At 38.7% G+C, this 15,667-nt stretch overlaps 1 protein-coding gene across 2 annotated transcripts in view; it reads right to left on the reverse strand.

The window, feature by feature from the left end:
* Positions 1 to 15,667, reverse strand: part of SYK (spleen associated tyrosine kinase) — a 58,656-nt gene that overhangs the window by 10,233 nt on the left and 32,756 nt on the right. The window contains exons 4-7 of one of the 2 annotated variants that reach the window (XM_087742502.1): positions 13,421 to 13,559; positions 11,903 to 11,984; positions 10,833 to 10,882; positions 6,079 to 6,147 (exon numbers count right to left, since the gene is read on the reverse strand). In XM_087742502.1, coding sequence (XP_087598628.1) covers positions 6,079 to 6,147; positions 10,833 to 10,882; positions 11,903 to 11,984; positions 13,421 to 13,559 — 340 coding nt within the window. The remainder of the gene's footprint in view (positions 1 to 6,078; positions 6,148 to 10,832; positions 10,883 to 11,902; positions 11,985 to 13,420; positions 13,560 to 15,667) is intronic. The other variant, XM_087742503.1, reaches the window with a different exon arrangement.

Consider the following 15,667-nt stretch of genomic DNA (forward strand, 5'->3'; position numbering starts at 1 on the left):
CTTGTGGAACAGTGCTGAAAGGCCATTTGCTTTCAGGGCAAGACACAAGAGCCCTGAGATGGTTCTGAGATAGGTCAGGGAACAAACTGACCTGCCAATCTCAAGAACAAGGAGGCAAATGAATGGTATAAAACAAGATATGCAGGAGATAAAAGAAGATATGGATGGGAGTGTTGATCTGCTGCAGGGTAGGAAGGCTCTACAGAGGGATCTGGACAGGCTGGATTGATGGGCCCAGGCCAATTGTATGAGGTCCAACAAGGCTAAGTGCCAGGTCCTGCACTTGGGTCACAACAACCCCATGCGATGCTACAGGCTTGGGGAAGAGTGGCTGGAGAGCTGCCCAGTGGAAAAGGACCTGGGGGTGTTGGTTGACAGCTGGCTGAATATGAGCCAGCAGTGTGCCCAGGTGGCCAAGAAGGCCAATAGCATCCTGGCTTGTATCAGGAATAGTGTGGCCAGCAGGACCAGGGAAGTGATCGTCCCCCTGTACTCAGCACTGGTGAGGCCACAGCTTGAATACTGTGTTCAATTTTGGGCCCCTCACTACAAGAAGGACATGGAGGTGCTGGAGCGTGTCCAAACAAGGGCAACGAAGCTGGTGAAGGGTCTAAAGCACAAGTCTTATGAGGAGCAGCTGAGAGAACTGGGGTTGTTTAGCCTGGAGAAAAGGAGGCTGAGGAGAGACCTTATCGCTTGCTACAACTGCCTGAAAAGAGGTTGTAGTGAGGTGGGTGTCACTCTCTTTTCCCAAGTAACAAGCCATAGGACAAGAGGAAACAGCCTTGAGTTGCACCAGGGAAGGTTTAGATTGGATATTAGGAAAAATTTCTTCATTGAAAGGGTTGTCAAGCACTGGCACAGGCTGCGCAGGGAAGTGGTTGGGTCCCCATCCCTGGAGGTATTTAAAAGACGTGTAGATGTGGTGCTTAGGGACATGGTTTAGTGGTGGCCCTGGCAGTGCTCGGTTAATGGTTGGATTTGATGATCTTAGAGGTCTTTTCCAACCTAAATGATGCTATGATTCTATGATTCTAAGATCCTGAGCTCTAGTTCTGTTTTTTTAGGCTGGTGCACCTTGCCAGGTCTGCAAGTTAAGAACGGTATTTCCAAGACCTGTATCACTCTATTTCACACACAGGGCATTCACTAACTCAAAAAAGCCCAGTAAGACTAGAACTCAATCCTAAACCTCTCAAGTGATGGGCTCGCAGTTTCACTGTGAACACCTAGGACAGTGTTTCCCTATACTACGTCAGGATGGATAGGGAAATGCTTATGTTCAGTCAAAAACATTAATCATCTTTTTCAAAGCAAAAACAAATCGGATGGAATTATACTTACTGAAACCACAGTGACTTTAGTTTGTGCATTTCATATATCCTGTATTGCTTCATAACCCATCAAGACTTCTTAGGGTTTTTTTATCTTATTGCTAGTTACTATGACCCATTCAGTATTACTACTAAGAACTGATTATAGTTCCACTGGATAGCTTCCTCGATGTATTCTTGCTTCTACATTAACTATATTTATACTTTAAAAGGGACATCATTTTACATTCTAAAAGGTAATTGGAATCAATTAACTGAGTGGATACAAAGCAATATGGCCTTACATTAATAGCTGTTGCTAGACAGATACAAGTATAAAGGAAGCGGGTGCAAATTGCAACATTGCATGGATTTTAAGGAAGCCTCTGGTCAACACTTCTTGGCCAAGGGGTCCACAAGTAGAGTGGGAAAAAAAGGATAAATATATGGTGACTACCTAAGAAAGGGACTGAGATGCTGAATCTTCAGTGGCAGTTTCCAGGATACTGGAAGGAAAGTTCTGAAATACTTAGGAATGATAGAATCACAGTTTCAAAGGATACCTTTTGCATACTTTACCCTTAAAATAACCTTTCTGATAGAAATGCAAAGTGTTCAGAAAATGACATCTAGAAGAGACTGCTCTGCGACTTCTTTGCTTTTTGAAAGCTTTGACAGGACTATCAATTGTGTCCTCTGTTCACTGTGGTGAGTACCTCAACTGTGCACCAAAAAGTGTGATGGGAATATCTGAACACAAGCCTTGAAATGTCCTACAGCACACCCCTCACTTAAAACACTGAAACCTTTTCTGTAGTCACAATTAGGTAAAGTCACACAGGTGTAGCTGTAGCTCCAAGCTAACCAATGAAGCACGGTAGCTCTGTTTTCTTTCTTTCCACGAACAGTTAAGTGCTGGATAGAGTTTGTGTAGTTGCTGTTACGTAACGAGGAATATAAATTCAGCCCACAGACGGGTGCGACTTCAGCAGACCTTCCTTGTTTTTGGACGAGTAAAAAGATTGTGTACCACATCTCCTCATCATAACCCAAGCTTATGAGAAATGGATGCAAGCACTTTGGGAAAGGCCTTTGAAAATTATAAGCTCAAGATTTCAAATGGACTTGAATTTACTGTTTGAAGAAGTGATGCTTTTTAGATGGCAATATAACCCTGCAGGCTGAATCATAATGATGGAAATTACCAATTCCACTGCAACACCTTGTACAGGTCTGATAAGTAAGCTTCATCTGATTGCTGTTGAACAACAGGGCAGAAACACTTAAAAAGCACTCGGCCAGTACTGGATAATCCCACAAATTTTAAAAAACTTGGAGGGCATAAGGTCTCATGTGATCAGTATTAGTTGCAGACTAGAAAGGTAGTTAAATATCCCTGATGCTAGGTCTCAGTGTATGAACTGGCATACTCTGGACTGGCCAAACAGAATTCATGTACACCAAATTCATACATGTCAAGAATCCATTCACTAGTGCAGAGTGGCTGGTAAAAATATAGCTCTGGCCATGACATAGCTGCACAAATGGGACGTATAGAGACATTTCTGCTCTTTGCAATTCAAGAACAAAATAAAAGAATCAGAAAGGACTGGATGCTCTTGTTCAGGAACTGCATTAAAAAAATGAGTGCATCACTCCTGTGCTTGTGAATAAAACTCTGCAGCTCTGAAATGGAAATGACACAGTGACACCAAATCTAACAAAGTGAGTTCTCTTTCTCAGAGAGCTGCTCACGTTTAAGACGAGCGATAATGTCTTACATATCATTAGCGTTAGCTTAGTTAACTAATATATATGTATGTGTGGAATGATATTCCCCATTGTTGCAGTTTGCTTAAACAGCTTAACAATGGCTTTTCAATTAATATTTCTGGTTGAACTGCAATTTGATGTTTCACAGGCACCTTTTCAGCTCATATTAGTAACTTGGGAATATTGTGCAGCACTCAGAAAACCTCAAACATTTTTCTTTAGTTCTGCCAGTTATGTATTCGTGGCATGTAGCACCCTGCACGTCTTTGATTAGGATTTTCTAGCAGAAAGGTTGAAATTTTTCTCTTGAAGTCAAGTGAGGCTGTCTAGAAATGGTGCACAAGGTATGTATCATTGCATGTACAGTGGTCTGGGTAACAGCACAATAAAATTTCCTTTTTATTTAACTATCGTTTAAATCCAGAGTCCTTTCTGCCCTACACTTTAAAACCAGCAAGTTTAACTCTGCAGATCTTTTTCTGACAAAGGGAGCTTTGTCTTAATACAACCAAGGTATAGGGTAGGAAATTACTCCTTGTATTCTTACAAGAAGCAGAGAATGGGCACAATGACCATGGATTTGCTCGTCAGAATACAAGAAAAGAGTCCACTAGAGGAGCCTGTTAAAAATGGCAAGTACTACGTGACACCTTGTGGTACGTACACTTGTAAACTATGAGGCAGGCTGTCATTTTATGCTCTTATACTAGAGCTGTTGTGAGCCTCTCCTGTTTTCACATAAATATATTTTTTTTCTTCTGCTAGAGTTTTATTTTCATTGGCTGAACTTCTCAGGTACCCATAATTAAGCTAATCTAAATTTGCCATTCTTCCCCGTATGAGAGACTGGCTACACTAGTGTGGCACTTTTATAGTAATATAGCCACATCCACAATGAGAGGAAAGCAAGAGGCAGAGAGTTTGCATTGACTCAAGGATATCTTTCTAGTAAAAAGAATACCACTTTCTACGCATGGATAAGGCCTTAGCAGGATAATCCCCAAGCAGGTTTGATAGCCTCTAGTTGATGCAATGAGAAAAAGACCCACTTACTGTTTGCTTTAAAATACAAATGAAATGGCTCTAACTACTCTGATTTTTATAGTAATGATTATCATTTTATAGTAAAGAATATGCTTATGAAGGCAATCAGTACAGCAAGTGAGATTTCTTTTCAGGTTAATAATTCTGATTTGCAAAAACGCGAATGTATATGTAAGGCTATAAAGTCATCTTATTTTGCTAAACCAAACTGAATAGCAAAACACTGAATGACAAAGACCTTATTATGAGCTTTGGCTAAGACATCTTAGTCGCCACTAGGTGGCAGGAGTTCATTTAAATTGTCTAAATTGCCAGTTTTACATTAGTGAGCAAAACAGCTTCAAAAATTTTGATCTGAATGCTAAAATTATATCCAAATAACCAGTTTGTGACATTTAAAAAAATCCGTAATTTCCAAGACTGAATAAATATAACAGCATAAATTTTCCCTTTTACTTTCTGGAAGTTTTTGACATAAGAGAAGTAACTGCCTAATTAACCAGGTCTAAAGTAAACTCTGCATGTTGGGGTTAATGGATGGTAAATCTTGGAAATGTTCAGAGCAAGACTTTTGTTTAGAGTCTAACATTTGGCAGTATGGTGAAATTTGTGGGTTTGAGTATTCAGGGTTAAATGCACGTGAACGGTGATCAAATCAGATTTCTGAAATTATTTTTTAAATGGTTGGTCTTTCTCTGCCAGTATACTTCAGCCTGTACTCCGTGTATGTTCCCCAGCAGGTAGGAAATAGGTATTTGACTGCAGAAAGCAACCAGAGAGAAGCACAGGTTTTACCAGGGGAACAGACAGCAGACTGACCAAAGCCATGTCTAGAGAATTCAGACTCCACAGTCACTTTTCTGAACAAAACCAAAATACTTCTCCTGTCTAGTGTGTGATAGCATGGCAATTTTTTTCAGATGGCTTTAGAACATGTCCTGACACTGTATATGTATTTGTACAAGATGACAGCACATTAAAAACGAGACATGGGTCCTGTAAGGGTATACAGATGACAAGAGCTATTGGTGCTTCAGTACAAAAGTGAACTGAAGTTATAAAAAAAGAATAATTGTTATTTACCAGGATTATCAAATACAGTACATGTCAAACATAGTTTTTCACTCTGAACAGCAGCGTACCTCTAGGGCTTTTTATGCCTGCTCATTTTTGTTGAAGAGCAACTGGAAATAAATAAATAAATAAACAAACAAAAAGAGAGACTTACGGTGGAACAGGGACACACATGTTATTCTCAGCATGCAAACAAAGCTCATAACTATGTGCTTCGCAACTACATCAATTACTGGACAGCATAATTTTCTGGCCATGCAGCAGCATTTCCATTAGTACAGGGCTGGGTTCCCCTTGACTCCCTGACATCTTATCACCTCTCCCGTTCTGCTTGGTCTTGTGACATCTTACACTTGCCTAAATGTAATTAACGTCAATGCATAACAAGATTTGTGCACAGGTTTTGTAAGAATGTATTTTGGGGTTGTTATTAACAAATTGCTCCCTAAATGTGTTCAGTAATAGCATTGTGTAAGCAAGCCAATTTTCTGATTAGGAATGATAGTTCACAGTAGAAATATCACTTTGTTCTGCTATAAGTGACTGTTTTTTGAAAAACATTTTATCACATTTTATTTGCAGACATGTTGAGATCTGCACTAATGTTTTGGGATGTGAGAAATTACTTAGAAATAGTCCCTCAATTTTTAAAACTTCTTTAAAACCATTGCTTCAGTTATAAAATCAAGGCCATAATTATGCAGATGATTAGGAAAGAAGCAGAAAGCTTACAAAGTTTTCACAATCTGATTGTTAGTAGCCAAGACACACATTTAGTAACAGCAAGCCAAAAGGGGGAAAATAAAAGAATGAAATTAGTCAAGTGTAAGTCCTTTTAACTCAGTCAAAAACCTAAAAAGACTATATGAGGCACCTTTTTGCTGCCAGCCTTTGGAAAGGTGTACGATTTGAGTCTTGAGATAATTCCACCTCCTGCCCAAATCTAGAAACCATAATGTCAAAGAGGAACAGTAAACGTGTCAGGAAAATACCTAAAGGTATTTTACAAAACAGACGTAGTATACAAGAACAAAACATTCCCAGCTTTTCTCCTGTGTGTGCCTGCAAGTACACATATGATGCATCAAACAAATGTAGTACAGCAAATCTCAGTACTAAATTTTCTTTCAACTATATTACTCTCAAACCATCTTGAATCTGTAGATATACCTTAAGGCAATTTTTAAATTCAAGCACATTGCCCTTTCCCCAGATCTTTTACACAGTATGTTTCTCCTGCCTCTGTTTTTGAACTTTAGCCACCCCCCAACATATTTAGCAATGTAAATCAGTTGGTAACTTTAGTGTCTTGAAGTATGACTAATGTATCAAGCAAGATTTGAAGTACACCTTGGTCTTACAACAAACAATGTAGTTATTGAAGCAAAAAGCACGCAAACTGATATTAATTCTGAACAAAAATGAACAGGCTTTAGATTTTACATGTATACTTATGTTCTGTATAAAGATACTTTTAAAAGAAATGCCAATATGCTTTACAATAATACATTACTTTAATTAAATGTGACTAATTTGTGACTTCTTCACCATGAGGGTGGTGAGGCACTGGAACAGGTTGCCCAGAGAAGCTGTGGATGCGCCATCCAGCTGCTTTGAACAGCCTTTGAACTGACTTACAGTTAGATGATCTGAACTTTTCAATAAACCATTTGGACTTTTTTTTTTTTTTTCTGAAAAGATAGCTTTTCTAATGGATAAGGTTGGTATTTTTCCTAGCTTTCTTCTAAAAAAAAAGTTTGATTTCACAAAAAAAAGGTATCTTTTGTTTTAAAATACCAAGGATAGCCATGCAGTCCCCATTCCTGCTGGAAGAATAGAAACTTTTTTGATGCTTGACAGTCTTCATAGGTGTGATACCTAAAAATTCAGTTGCTGCATATTGAAAAAGCTTACTGAATCTGCTATTTTCTTTTACCTCACGAAATTCTCTTTCCATATTGGGAATCAATGAAACCTGAAGCACTTCTCAGCTATAGTTTTGCAACAGATAAATTCTCTAGGAGGTTAAGTGCTCTTTTGCACATGGTGAACACGGTTCATTATACTTTTCTGACAAGAGTCAAGCTACTCTTGACCAAGCACTTGACCAAGCAGCCACCTGTACTGCCTTGATGGTAATACTGCTTAACTCAAATGTTTGTATTACACATACAAATGCATGCTAAGAGGAATACATCATCAGGGACAGCAACAGTACTAGTCTAAAGTTAGGGTGTACTCATAAGGTTTAGGTCTATTATTACTATCTGATAAACTGTGGCTAAACAAATAAAATACTGAAAAAGGTTAAGTGGAGAATTCGGGAAGTGGCCAGAAGTTGGCAGCTTCACTGTAATGTCAACAACTGATTTTAGGCTCATATCAAAAGCTCCTCTGCAGGTTTAAATCCATATTGGCATCATGTGCACAGAGAAAAAAGTAATTTACAAAGTCAAAGGGGATCAAAATCACCTTAAATCTAGTTATGGAGCCTCTGGTGAAAAGCAAGAAAAGTCCTAGTCCATACATGTGCTGAAAGAAGTAAGGAGGAGTAAGACTCCATACTCTGCATGGAGAAATTATCTCCAATACAGACTTTCAGCAGAAAGTCCTTCCTTTTGCAGAGGAAGCATATTATTATCACTAAACAGAGGATGTCCAGATTACAGAAAAGGGGACAAGAAACAGTAACATTTTGTTACTCTAAGTTTGTTCTTGGAGCATTAGCAATACTGCACAAATCCCTTCCCTGATGTTGTACATTTTACTCTAAGCCCTTACACACCAACAGTTTGTAGCTAAATTAGTTGGACAGTCTGCCTTGCATATCATCCAGCAGATCTTTCTACAGCGGTCATACACTCTCTTAGCTTCAAAGCAACTTCAGATTTGGGCATGCTCTTCACTAAGGCTTTGGAATCTCACCTGTGTATTTATTTATATAAAAATAAAAAATTACTGAAAAATTGGTCTGGATGGGTACACAGTATTAGATTGTCCCTCAGAACAGGCCATTCACTTCCCTTCTTCAGCTGTTAATCATGTTCTGTTCCTCTACTCTCTCTCTTTTGCTTCTTTATTCTAATCAATCTTTTCTCACAAGTCATGATCATTCCTGTTGCCTTGCTCTGGATTATCTCCTGTTGGACAACATTCTTCAGTGCAGTGTCAAAAACTGGTGAAAGTATTCCAACCTTACCAGTGTTGAACAAACTGGAAACACTCTTAATGTTTCCCTTTCTTCTACCAGCATGATGATTGCTGGGCCTTGTTCCTGTGCTGATCCATTACAGGCATCACATCCTCTGAAAACCTGTTGCTGCTCCCCATCCTGTGTTCTACAGCCGACTATTATAAGTGCAATATCTTGCACTAGTTTCTACTGAACTTCAGCCTGTTTTTTGCAGGACGTTTCTCCAATTCATCACAATTATCCTGAGTCCCAATTCAAACACTCACAATACCAATTAATATATTTTGGCAATCCATTTTTGTAAAATAAAAAAGATGCAGTACTTCAGAAGTGTCAGAAACTCTTAAACTTAAATCTTTATTATGATGGTGTAAATAATGTGAAGATAGATTGCACATCCTCTACATTAGACTTTGTGATTGTATTTGCTCTTTTCAGGATGCATTTTTGTTTTTGCAATCTGAATTAATTATATTTCAGGCTCTGCATATAAAAAAAGCTATATGAGTGGTCTTTAGTGAGTTACTGCTTTTGCACAAAGATATGAGAATTTGGCAATATTAACTGAAGCCTTTGAGCTCCATAAATAGTAATTTTAATTTAAAATTTTCCACTTTCTATTTTCATGTTTATACTACAGGAAAGTAACTTAGCAAGCTTATTTTATAAAACTCCTAAAGAAAACATCAAATTCAGATTCCAGTTTTAAGAAGTTCAGAATGTCAAACATATTGTAGCTTTAAACAATATTTTAGGACAATATTTGAAAAATATGCACTCAACGCTTCTCGCTCATATCTTTGGTGCTCTTCCTTCTATCCATCATGACGAGTCTTAAATGTAACTACTACTGATCAATCCTGAAAACATTGATGGTAGTGTGTAAAATGTGCAAGTGACCAAGCATATTTAAGTCAGCTACTTGCTAAAGAAGTACATGTTCAAGGGTGGAATTAATCTCACCTAAATGGCTACCTAAAAGCAAGGCACATAGTCTTGGCGAATCACCTAGGCCCCTTGAGTGGAAAGACATAGGCACATATTGGTGGGAAGTCATTCCACCACTTTTAGGCTGAAGTCACATGTGGATGGGTATGTGTCTCTCTCTTGCTTCAAAATTCCTCAAAAGGGAGCCTTTGTGATTTGCTGAATGACTGGCTCTTCATTTGAGTTCATTAATGTTAGGCAAGATTAATCACACCCTGTTAGCATGACTGAGTCTTTCAACTGTAAAGCATCATGAACAACTGGGGTGGTATTACTGCAATGCACTGATGAAAAGAGGTTGGCCCGTTTATTTTCATTGCACAGTCCTAAACATCAGTCAACTTAGTCACATACAAGTTTTTTTTGTTACTTCTTTGATAAATTAAATACCTAAAGTAAGATTTCTTGAATTTACTCTCATTTACACTTAAACTGCAAAATTTTCTACGGATAATCTGAAATCTACATAGTACTCCCACACTGAATGTGCTTGCTCCATCATTATAACTGTGTGTATATCAGATGATATACATGTGGTCTCATGTGTTTAAACTTCACAGTCGTCCTTGTAAATGGCATAGATCCAAACCTCAGGACAACATTAAAAAAAAAGTGGCACTGATTTTTGTTGCGTAATTTCCAATGATTTAAAAGGGCACCTGATTTTCAGAAAGTGGTGGTATGAGAATGGTTGCTCAGGGACCCCCTGGGATTCAACAGTACTGAAATAAATGTAATTGCCTATTTGAACAAAAATTTTTTTTTCTATAATGTGAGACTGCATCAAGATAATGACCTAGATGATTAGGCTCTCCAGGGAGTGGTGAAACAATTAAATTAAACTCCGTATTTCAGATGAGATCAACTACAGCTGAATGAGATGGTGTTATGTATCACACCTCAGGTGGCTCCTCTAACCAATGGACTCTAAGAAATTACACAATTATTACCACAGATGGGCTTGCTCACTCTTCATGGTGTTCCCTTGATTTCACTGCACAAGGAATCAAATCCTTGTGCAAAGTCTGTTGTTAACTGCACACACCAAATATGAAAACAAAGTGAACCTCCATTTCTGCTTCAGTCAGCACGTTCTCAAAATGGACAATGTAAACAAATCAGTATCTCTCCGCCTTGTGTTGATACAGTTACTATAGAACATGACCATCAATGAGGCATTTTGTGTATCAAAAATACTGATTTTCACATACATTATATGTATAAAAGAAGTTCAGAAAATTAAATGATAAATAGCTCATGCAAAACACTGACGAAAGCAATAACCATGCTAGAATATGTTAAGTTTATTCCTTTCAACTTACTGTTTATATCCTTAGAAAAACAAACTCACTGCTGCAATAATATCCAAGCATTAGGATTCCTAGAGCAGTGTGTGATTGGAAGCCTTCTCAAATGAATGCTACTGCTATATCACCACCTACTCTTACCTTAGGAGGAGTTCCAGGAAGAGGAGGACGAGTGTGAAAAACAACATTATCTGTAAAAGAATCAAATGCAGAAGAATACTGAGCAAGGTAAGAAAGGTACTGCAAGAACACAAAATTTTACATAGGGGACCAACTTTCTAGTTTTTAAATCACATTACAGTGTTTCTCCTGGCTCATCTTCATTGCTTTTGTCTCTAATGTGCATCAGACTCCGGTACTTGCTGCCACAGAGACAGAAGTATATGCAGTGCCTAAACGATTCAAAGGAGCGGAAAATGTATGGGCATATCCTCTCACCATGGCATTGGTATCCAGTCAGAATGACGGAATGCAGCCTTAGAGAGAGAACACCGCTTCTGGAATAGCACGAGTTAGACAAGGATCAAGCAGAAGCATCTTTTTTTCCCTGGCAGTCAGGGCAAGAGAGAGGACAAGGTCTTATCGGTATTTAACATGACATTAAAGAAGAGACAGGCCAAACAGCATACTGGACCCCAGGACACTCCCTCCCCGCCCCCCCTTCCCCCAAGTTATCAAGGAATGCCTCTCTGACCCCCATTTTCAGCATCTGGTGCAGCCAATCCCTTGTTCTGCTCTGCTCTCCCCAACATGGGAAGTAACGCCTCATCTACCAGAAACTCACCTGTTGGGTGCACCTCTCACTACACCCAACCTGAATGCCTAGAGCAGCGCTGCTGACCTGCTGGCCTCAGCTTGGAGTAAGGACCATTGGAGGAGTGCTGGGACGACCACCCTGTTAGTGTGTGGGCCAAGGAATGCACACTGCCACTTTGAGCAGCAAAGCATGTTTTGGATCTGACATTAATTTAGAGCCAGCAATAACCGGAGTCGGTAGCCTCCCTTAAGCTACAGGATCTGCCTCTATCCTGTGTGGTCTGGCAGATCTTAACTCATTTGAAAAGTTGGAAATTGAACATCTGACTTTTTTTTATCCAACTTAAATCTACCGTAATCTGCACCCACCTACATGGCAAGTGGAAAAAATGCACATATCTTTATCATCATTAGCATGGCTATTTATACATATCAAAATAAAACGAATAACTCACCATTTTCTGAGCCAAGTTGTGGACAGGGAATGGTAAGAACCCTTAATAATCCATCTGGTTTGTATGAATAATGCTCAACTAACTACCAGAATGAGAAGGAAAAAAAAAAAAAAGAGAGAAGGAGAGAAAAAGATATTAAAAGGTAAGGGAGGTATAATTAAATATATCATCTCTGTAAAATTGTGTTCATATGTACTATAATTGGTATATATCACAGCAAATGAACTGGGCATACAGCAGATCTTTGCTGCACATGTTCTTACCCCATCTTTACTTCTGTTTAGCAGGGGTGCATGTTTCTGAAGTAGATGGATGAATCTGGAACCTGATCCAGCAACTGGATTTGTAAGACTCAGCATTCCACGCCCAGTTCTGCTACTAACCAGCTTTGCAACTCTGAGTAAATCACTTCTTTTTATACCTCTGGCTTCCTGCCCTCTTTTTTTTTTTTTTTCAAGATGCGTATAACTACAGTGCAGGAATTGTCCTAATACGCAATGCTTTCTTTGGACCTCAAAGTCGCAAAGGGATGTAAGCAGTTAATAAATGTATAGTACCAATAGCTGTGTCCATTTGTGTTCCTGGATTGTCCTCTCCATGCCATTTTATTATAGGTTCGTTACTGCTATTTTGGCTTTGGTGCATTTAGGTAGAAAGGAGGGGGTCTGTGAGTGAAAGAGTTGCAGACATATTAAAAAAACTTACAAGATAGCATAGTTTCTCTTAAATTTCCAGTGACTCCAGGAAACAAATACGCAGGACATTTACAGGAAAGGCTAAGAATTAATATATGCAAGTAAAGACTCATATTTTAGATTTGTGACTCACTTTACTTGTTTTAATAGAATTTTAAGCAAGAGGACATAAGACATTTCTGCAGGGGTTTCAATTCCCTTAGCATTTTCAATTTACACAGTCATTTCTCCAGTATTCAGTTGTATTAGCAACTATAGCGTAGTCAACTATGCATTCCTTAATTGCTTAATATTTTCCAGGGTTCAGACATATAGTGGTGGCAGCCCTCAGCAAACTATGCTTTTTCAGCCTTGAAGGTAGAGAATTTCAAAGCTAAAGAATGCAGCATGTGTACAGTATCCTAAACCATCCCCTTTGTGTTTCCTAGAATTCTGTTTATTGCTGTCACAAAGGACATTAGCAAAAGACTATACCTAGCATAGCTATTATTGAATATGGTCACTTGCAAATGCAAACAGTCTTCCATTCTAGAGAATGTTCAGCCAACTGAATAATAATTACAGCAATGCTGAACTCAGCCAAGCTGCAACATCACATTTAAAAATTATTAAACTCTCTATACTTACATAACTTTCTACATTAACATATATTTTCTTCATGTATAGAAACCACATGAAGTTGGAAACGTGTGACAAATAACCTGCCAAAACATGTTGGTGTTTAGCTAAAGGCTGTTGTCACACAGCAAAGTAAAACAAGCTGCCTTAGTCAGTTATATGGAAACATGATGACAGATAACCAGGTGATTCAAATTTAACAGACCTGCCAGAGGGTGTCAAATCTTTTTCCATCCGGTATGGAGAGCTTTCCTGTCTTATCTCTGTCAATACGGTAATGCAGTACTTTTCCATCATTCAGCAGACACAGGGCATAGGAACCATTGCTGTCCCTTTCTCGGATACTGTAGGAATAAGAGAGATTTTCAGGGTTATTCTTTACTGGGAATGAGCATATGGGTTGAAATTCTTTTTTAAATTACCCTTTCCTTTAAGCTTCTAAATTAAAAACAAAGCAAAAGCAGCACTGCAACTTCTGAAGACACTTTGTTAAGCCTTTCATTTATTTCTTAGTGTCATTTGTTTTCAGATAGAATTCCCTGAAGTTTCTTTTTTTTTCTCCCCCCCAGAAGGCAACAGATGACAGTAGAAAATCCACAATGTGGAGCTCTTTGCTAGACAGCTACAGAACACTGTGCAGTGCACAAAGCACTCTCTGAGCAAGGAAGTGTTTGAAGGTTTTTGCACTGCAGGCCTACAAAGCTCATAGTAGTCTGAGGCCAGGATCCAGCGTATACAAACAGCTACACTTCAATCTCCACTACAGTGGACCTAAAATTAAAAACAACAGATAAGTGCCTTCATCAAAGCAAGATTTCTCTCTCATATCTTTTATTTTGAAATAAAGAGATGACAGTAAGGGCAGAAGATAAAATACCTAAAGAATATAATTTGAAATACAAATAAAGGGAAAATCTTCATGCACTGAAACAGCTCGTTTTTTGGCTGGGGATTTAAATTAAATCACACATTTCTGTAATCATCAATTCTTATAATTTCTGTAAAGATGGAATGCTTTGTTGCAGATTTCCCATAAAATTCACATGAAGTTTCACATGGTATTGGGGTATATTTCTGGTCTAAACTTCACCAGGGAGAGATCATGGAATGTAACATAAAAACATTGTCTAAAATTCATAGGTAGCCAGGATGATCTCCGTCTTCCAGGAGATCTGCAAGCAACATCTGAGATGCCTGTAAAGCGTTGCAGAGTTGTTTTACATGTACTCAAGGCTAGCTCACACTGAGACGAGCATCTTCTGGTGACGGGACCCAGAGTAGATAGGAAGTTGCTACTACCTCCATCATAGCTGGCATAGCATTTCTGAGTTTAGAAAGTAGGCTTTTTCTTTTAGTTTGAGTTGCCTCTGTTCACTTGCTGCTGACAGTGAGACAGCAGCAGAGCTAGATTAAAATTTTCTGGAATAATGGGTTTTTCCTACCAAAACCTCAGATTCAGCAACACTGAAACTTTTCTTGTTCCAGTGTGCACAGAAATCTACTGACTCTCCCTTGAATTTTTAAAAAGCCCTGAAAAGAAATATAGCAGGATATGTTCACTAAAGTGTTGGGAAGCTTTGCTTGGTGCAACACTAGTACTTGCTATCACACCTCAGAAGATTGCAGAGGCAAGCATTAAATTCTGCTCCTCAGCTGACTCACTCAAGGCTGAACTAAAATTGTGTTTTGTTTGAACTACCCAGACAACTATTTTTTCAAGCAGAGTGATTCTTATTGCCTAAGATGTGAACAGGACACTGGCTAAAGGAAAAGGGAAGTAGGGTCAGTTTTTTTTCAGAAACCGAAGTAACTTGCCTAGTGTCTCTAAAGCAACATGAAAACACATTGTGGTTTTTCATGACATGCAGGTATTTTCTCAGCATGCTGATTTCCTGTGCTGACTGACCAGTGGAAAGCAACAGGTTCTGCTAAAATGAAGAATGACTTTTACTTTGTCTTCTTCCAGCTTGCTCTTAGCAAATAAGGCTTGAAAAAATATTTTTGGAATAGAGGGCATTGTTTCTAAAACACAAATGAATGGCATTTCATTGCATTCAGACTTCTGTTCAGAATACAGCACAAGTAAGATTATAAAAATGCAATGGATTGTTTCCCGATAACAAATGTCCTTCATGTTTCACATGGGGAAATGGTGACTCCAATATAATTAGCTCTACCGAAACTGATTCTCATTTGGAAGAGCTGTTACTATCACAAGAGGCATTGTAAACATTTCTTGAGAGCACAGGCATCAATGGGAGAAGAGAGTCCTGATTTCTGAGGACCATGGCACAAATCCAAACAGCCCTATCGGTATCCAGTGCAGGATTTAGGCAGAGTTCAGGTTTATAAGGTTGTAATTGCATTTCTGAGCTCTTCCTTCCCCCAACCCAACAGCTACGTGACCCTGAAGACATCTGCAGTTCACAGTCATGGCAACTTCTGTTGGACA

The sequence above is a fragment of the Nipponia nippon genome, unplaced genomic scaffold, assembly GCF_047370975.1.
Source record: "Nipponia nippon isolate SJK-2023a ecotype South Korea unplaced genomic scaffold, ASM4737097v1 scaffold_8, whole genome shotgun sequence".
Classification (NCBI taxonomy): Eukaryota; Metazoa; Chordata; class Aves; order Pelecaniformes; family Threskiornithidae; genus Nipponia; species Nipponia nippon.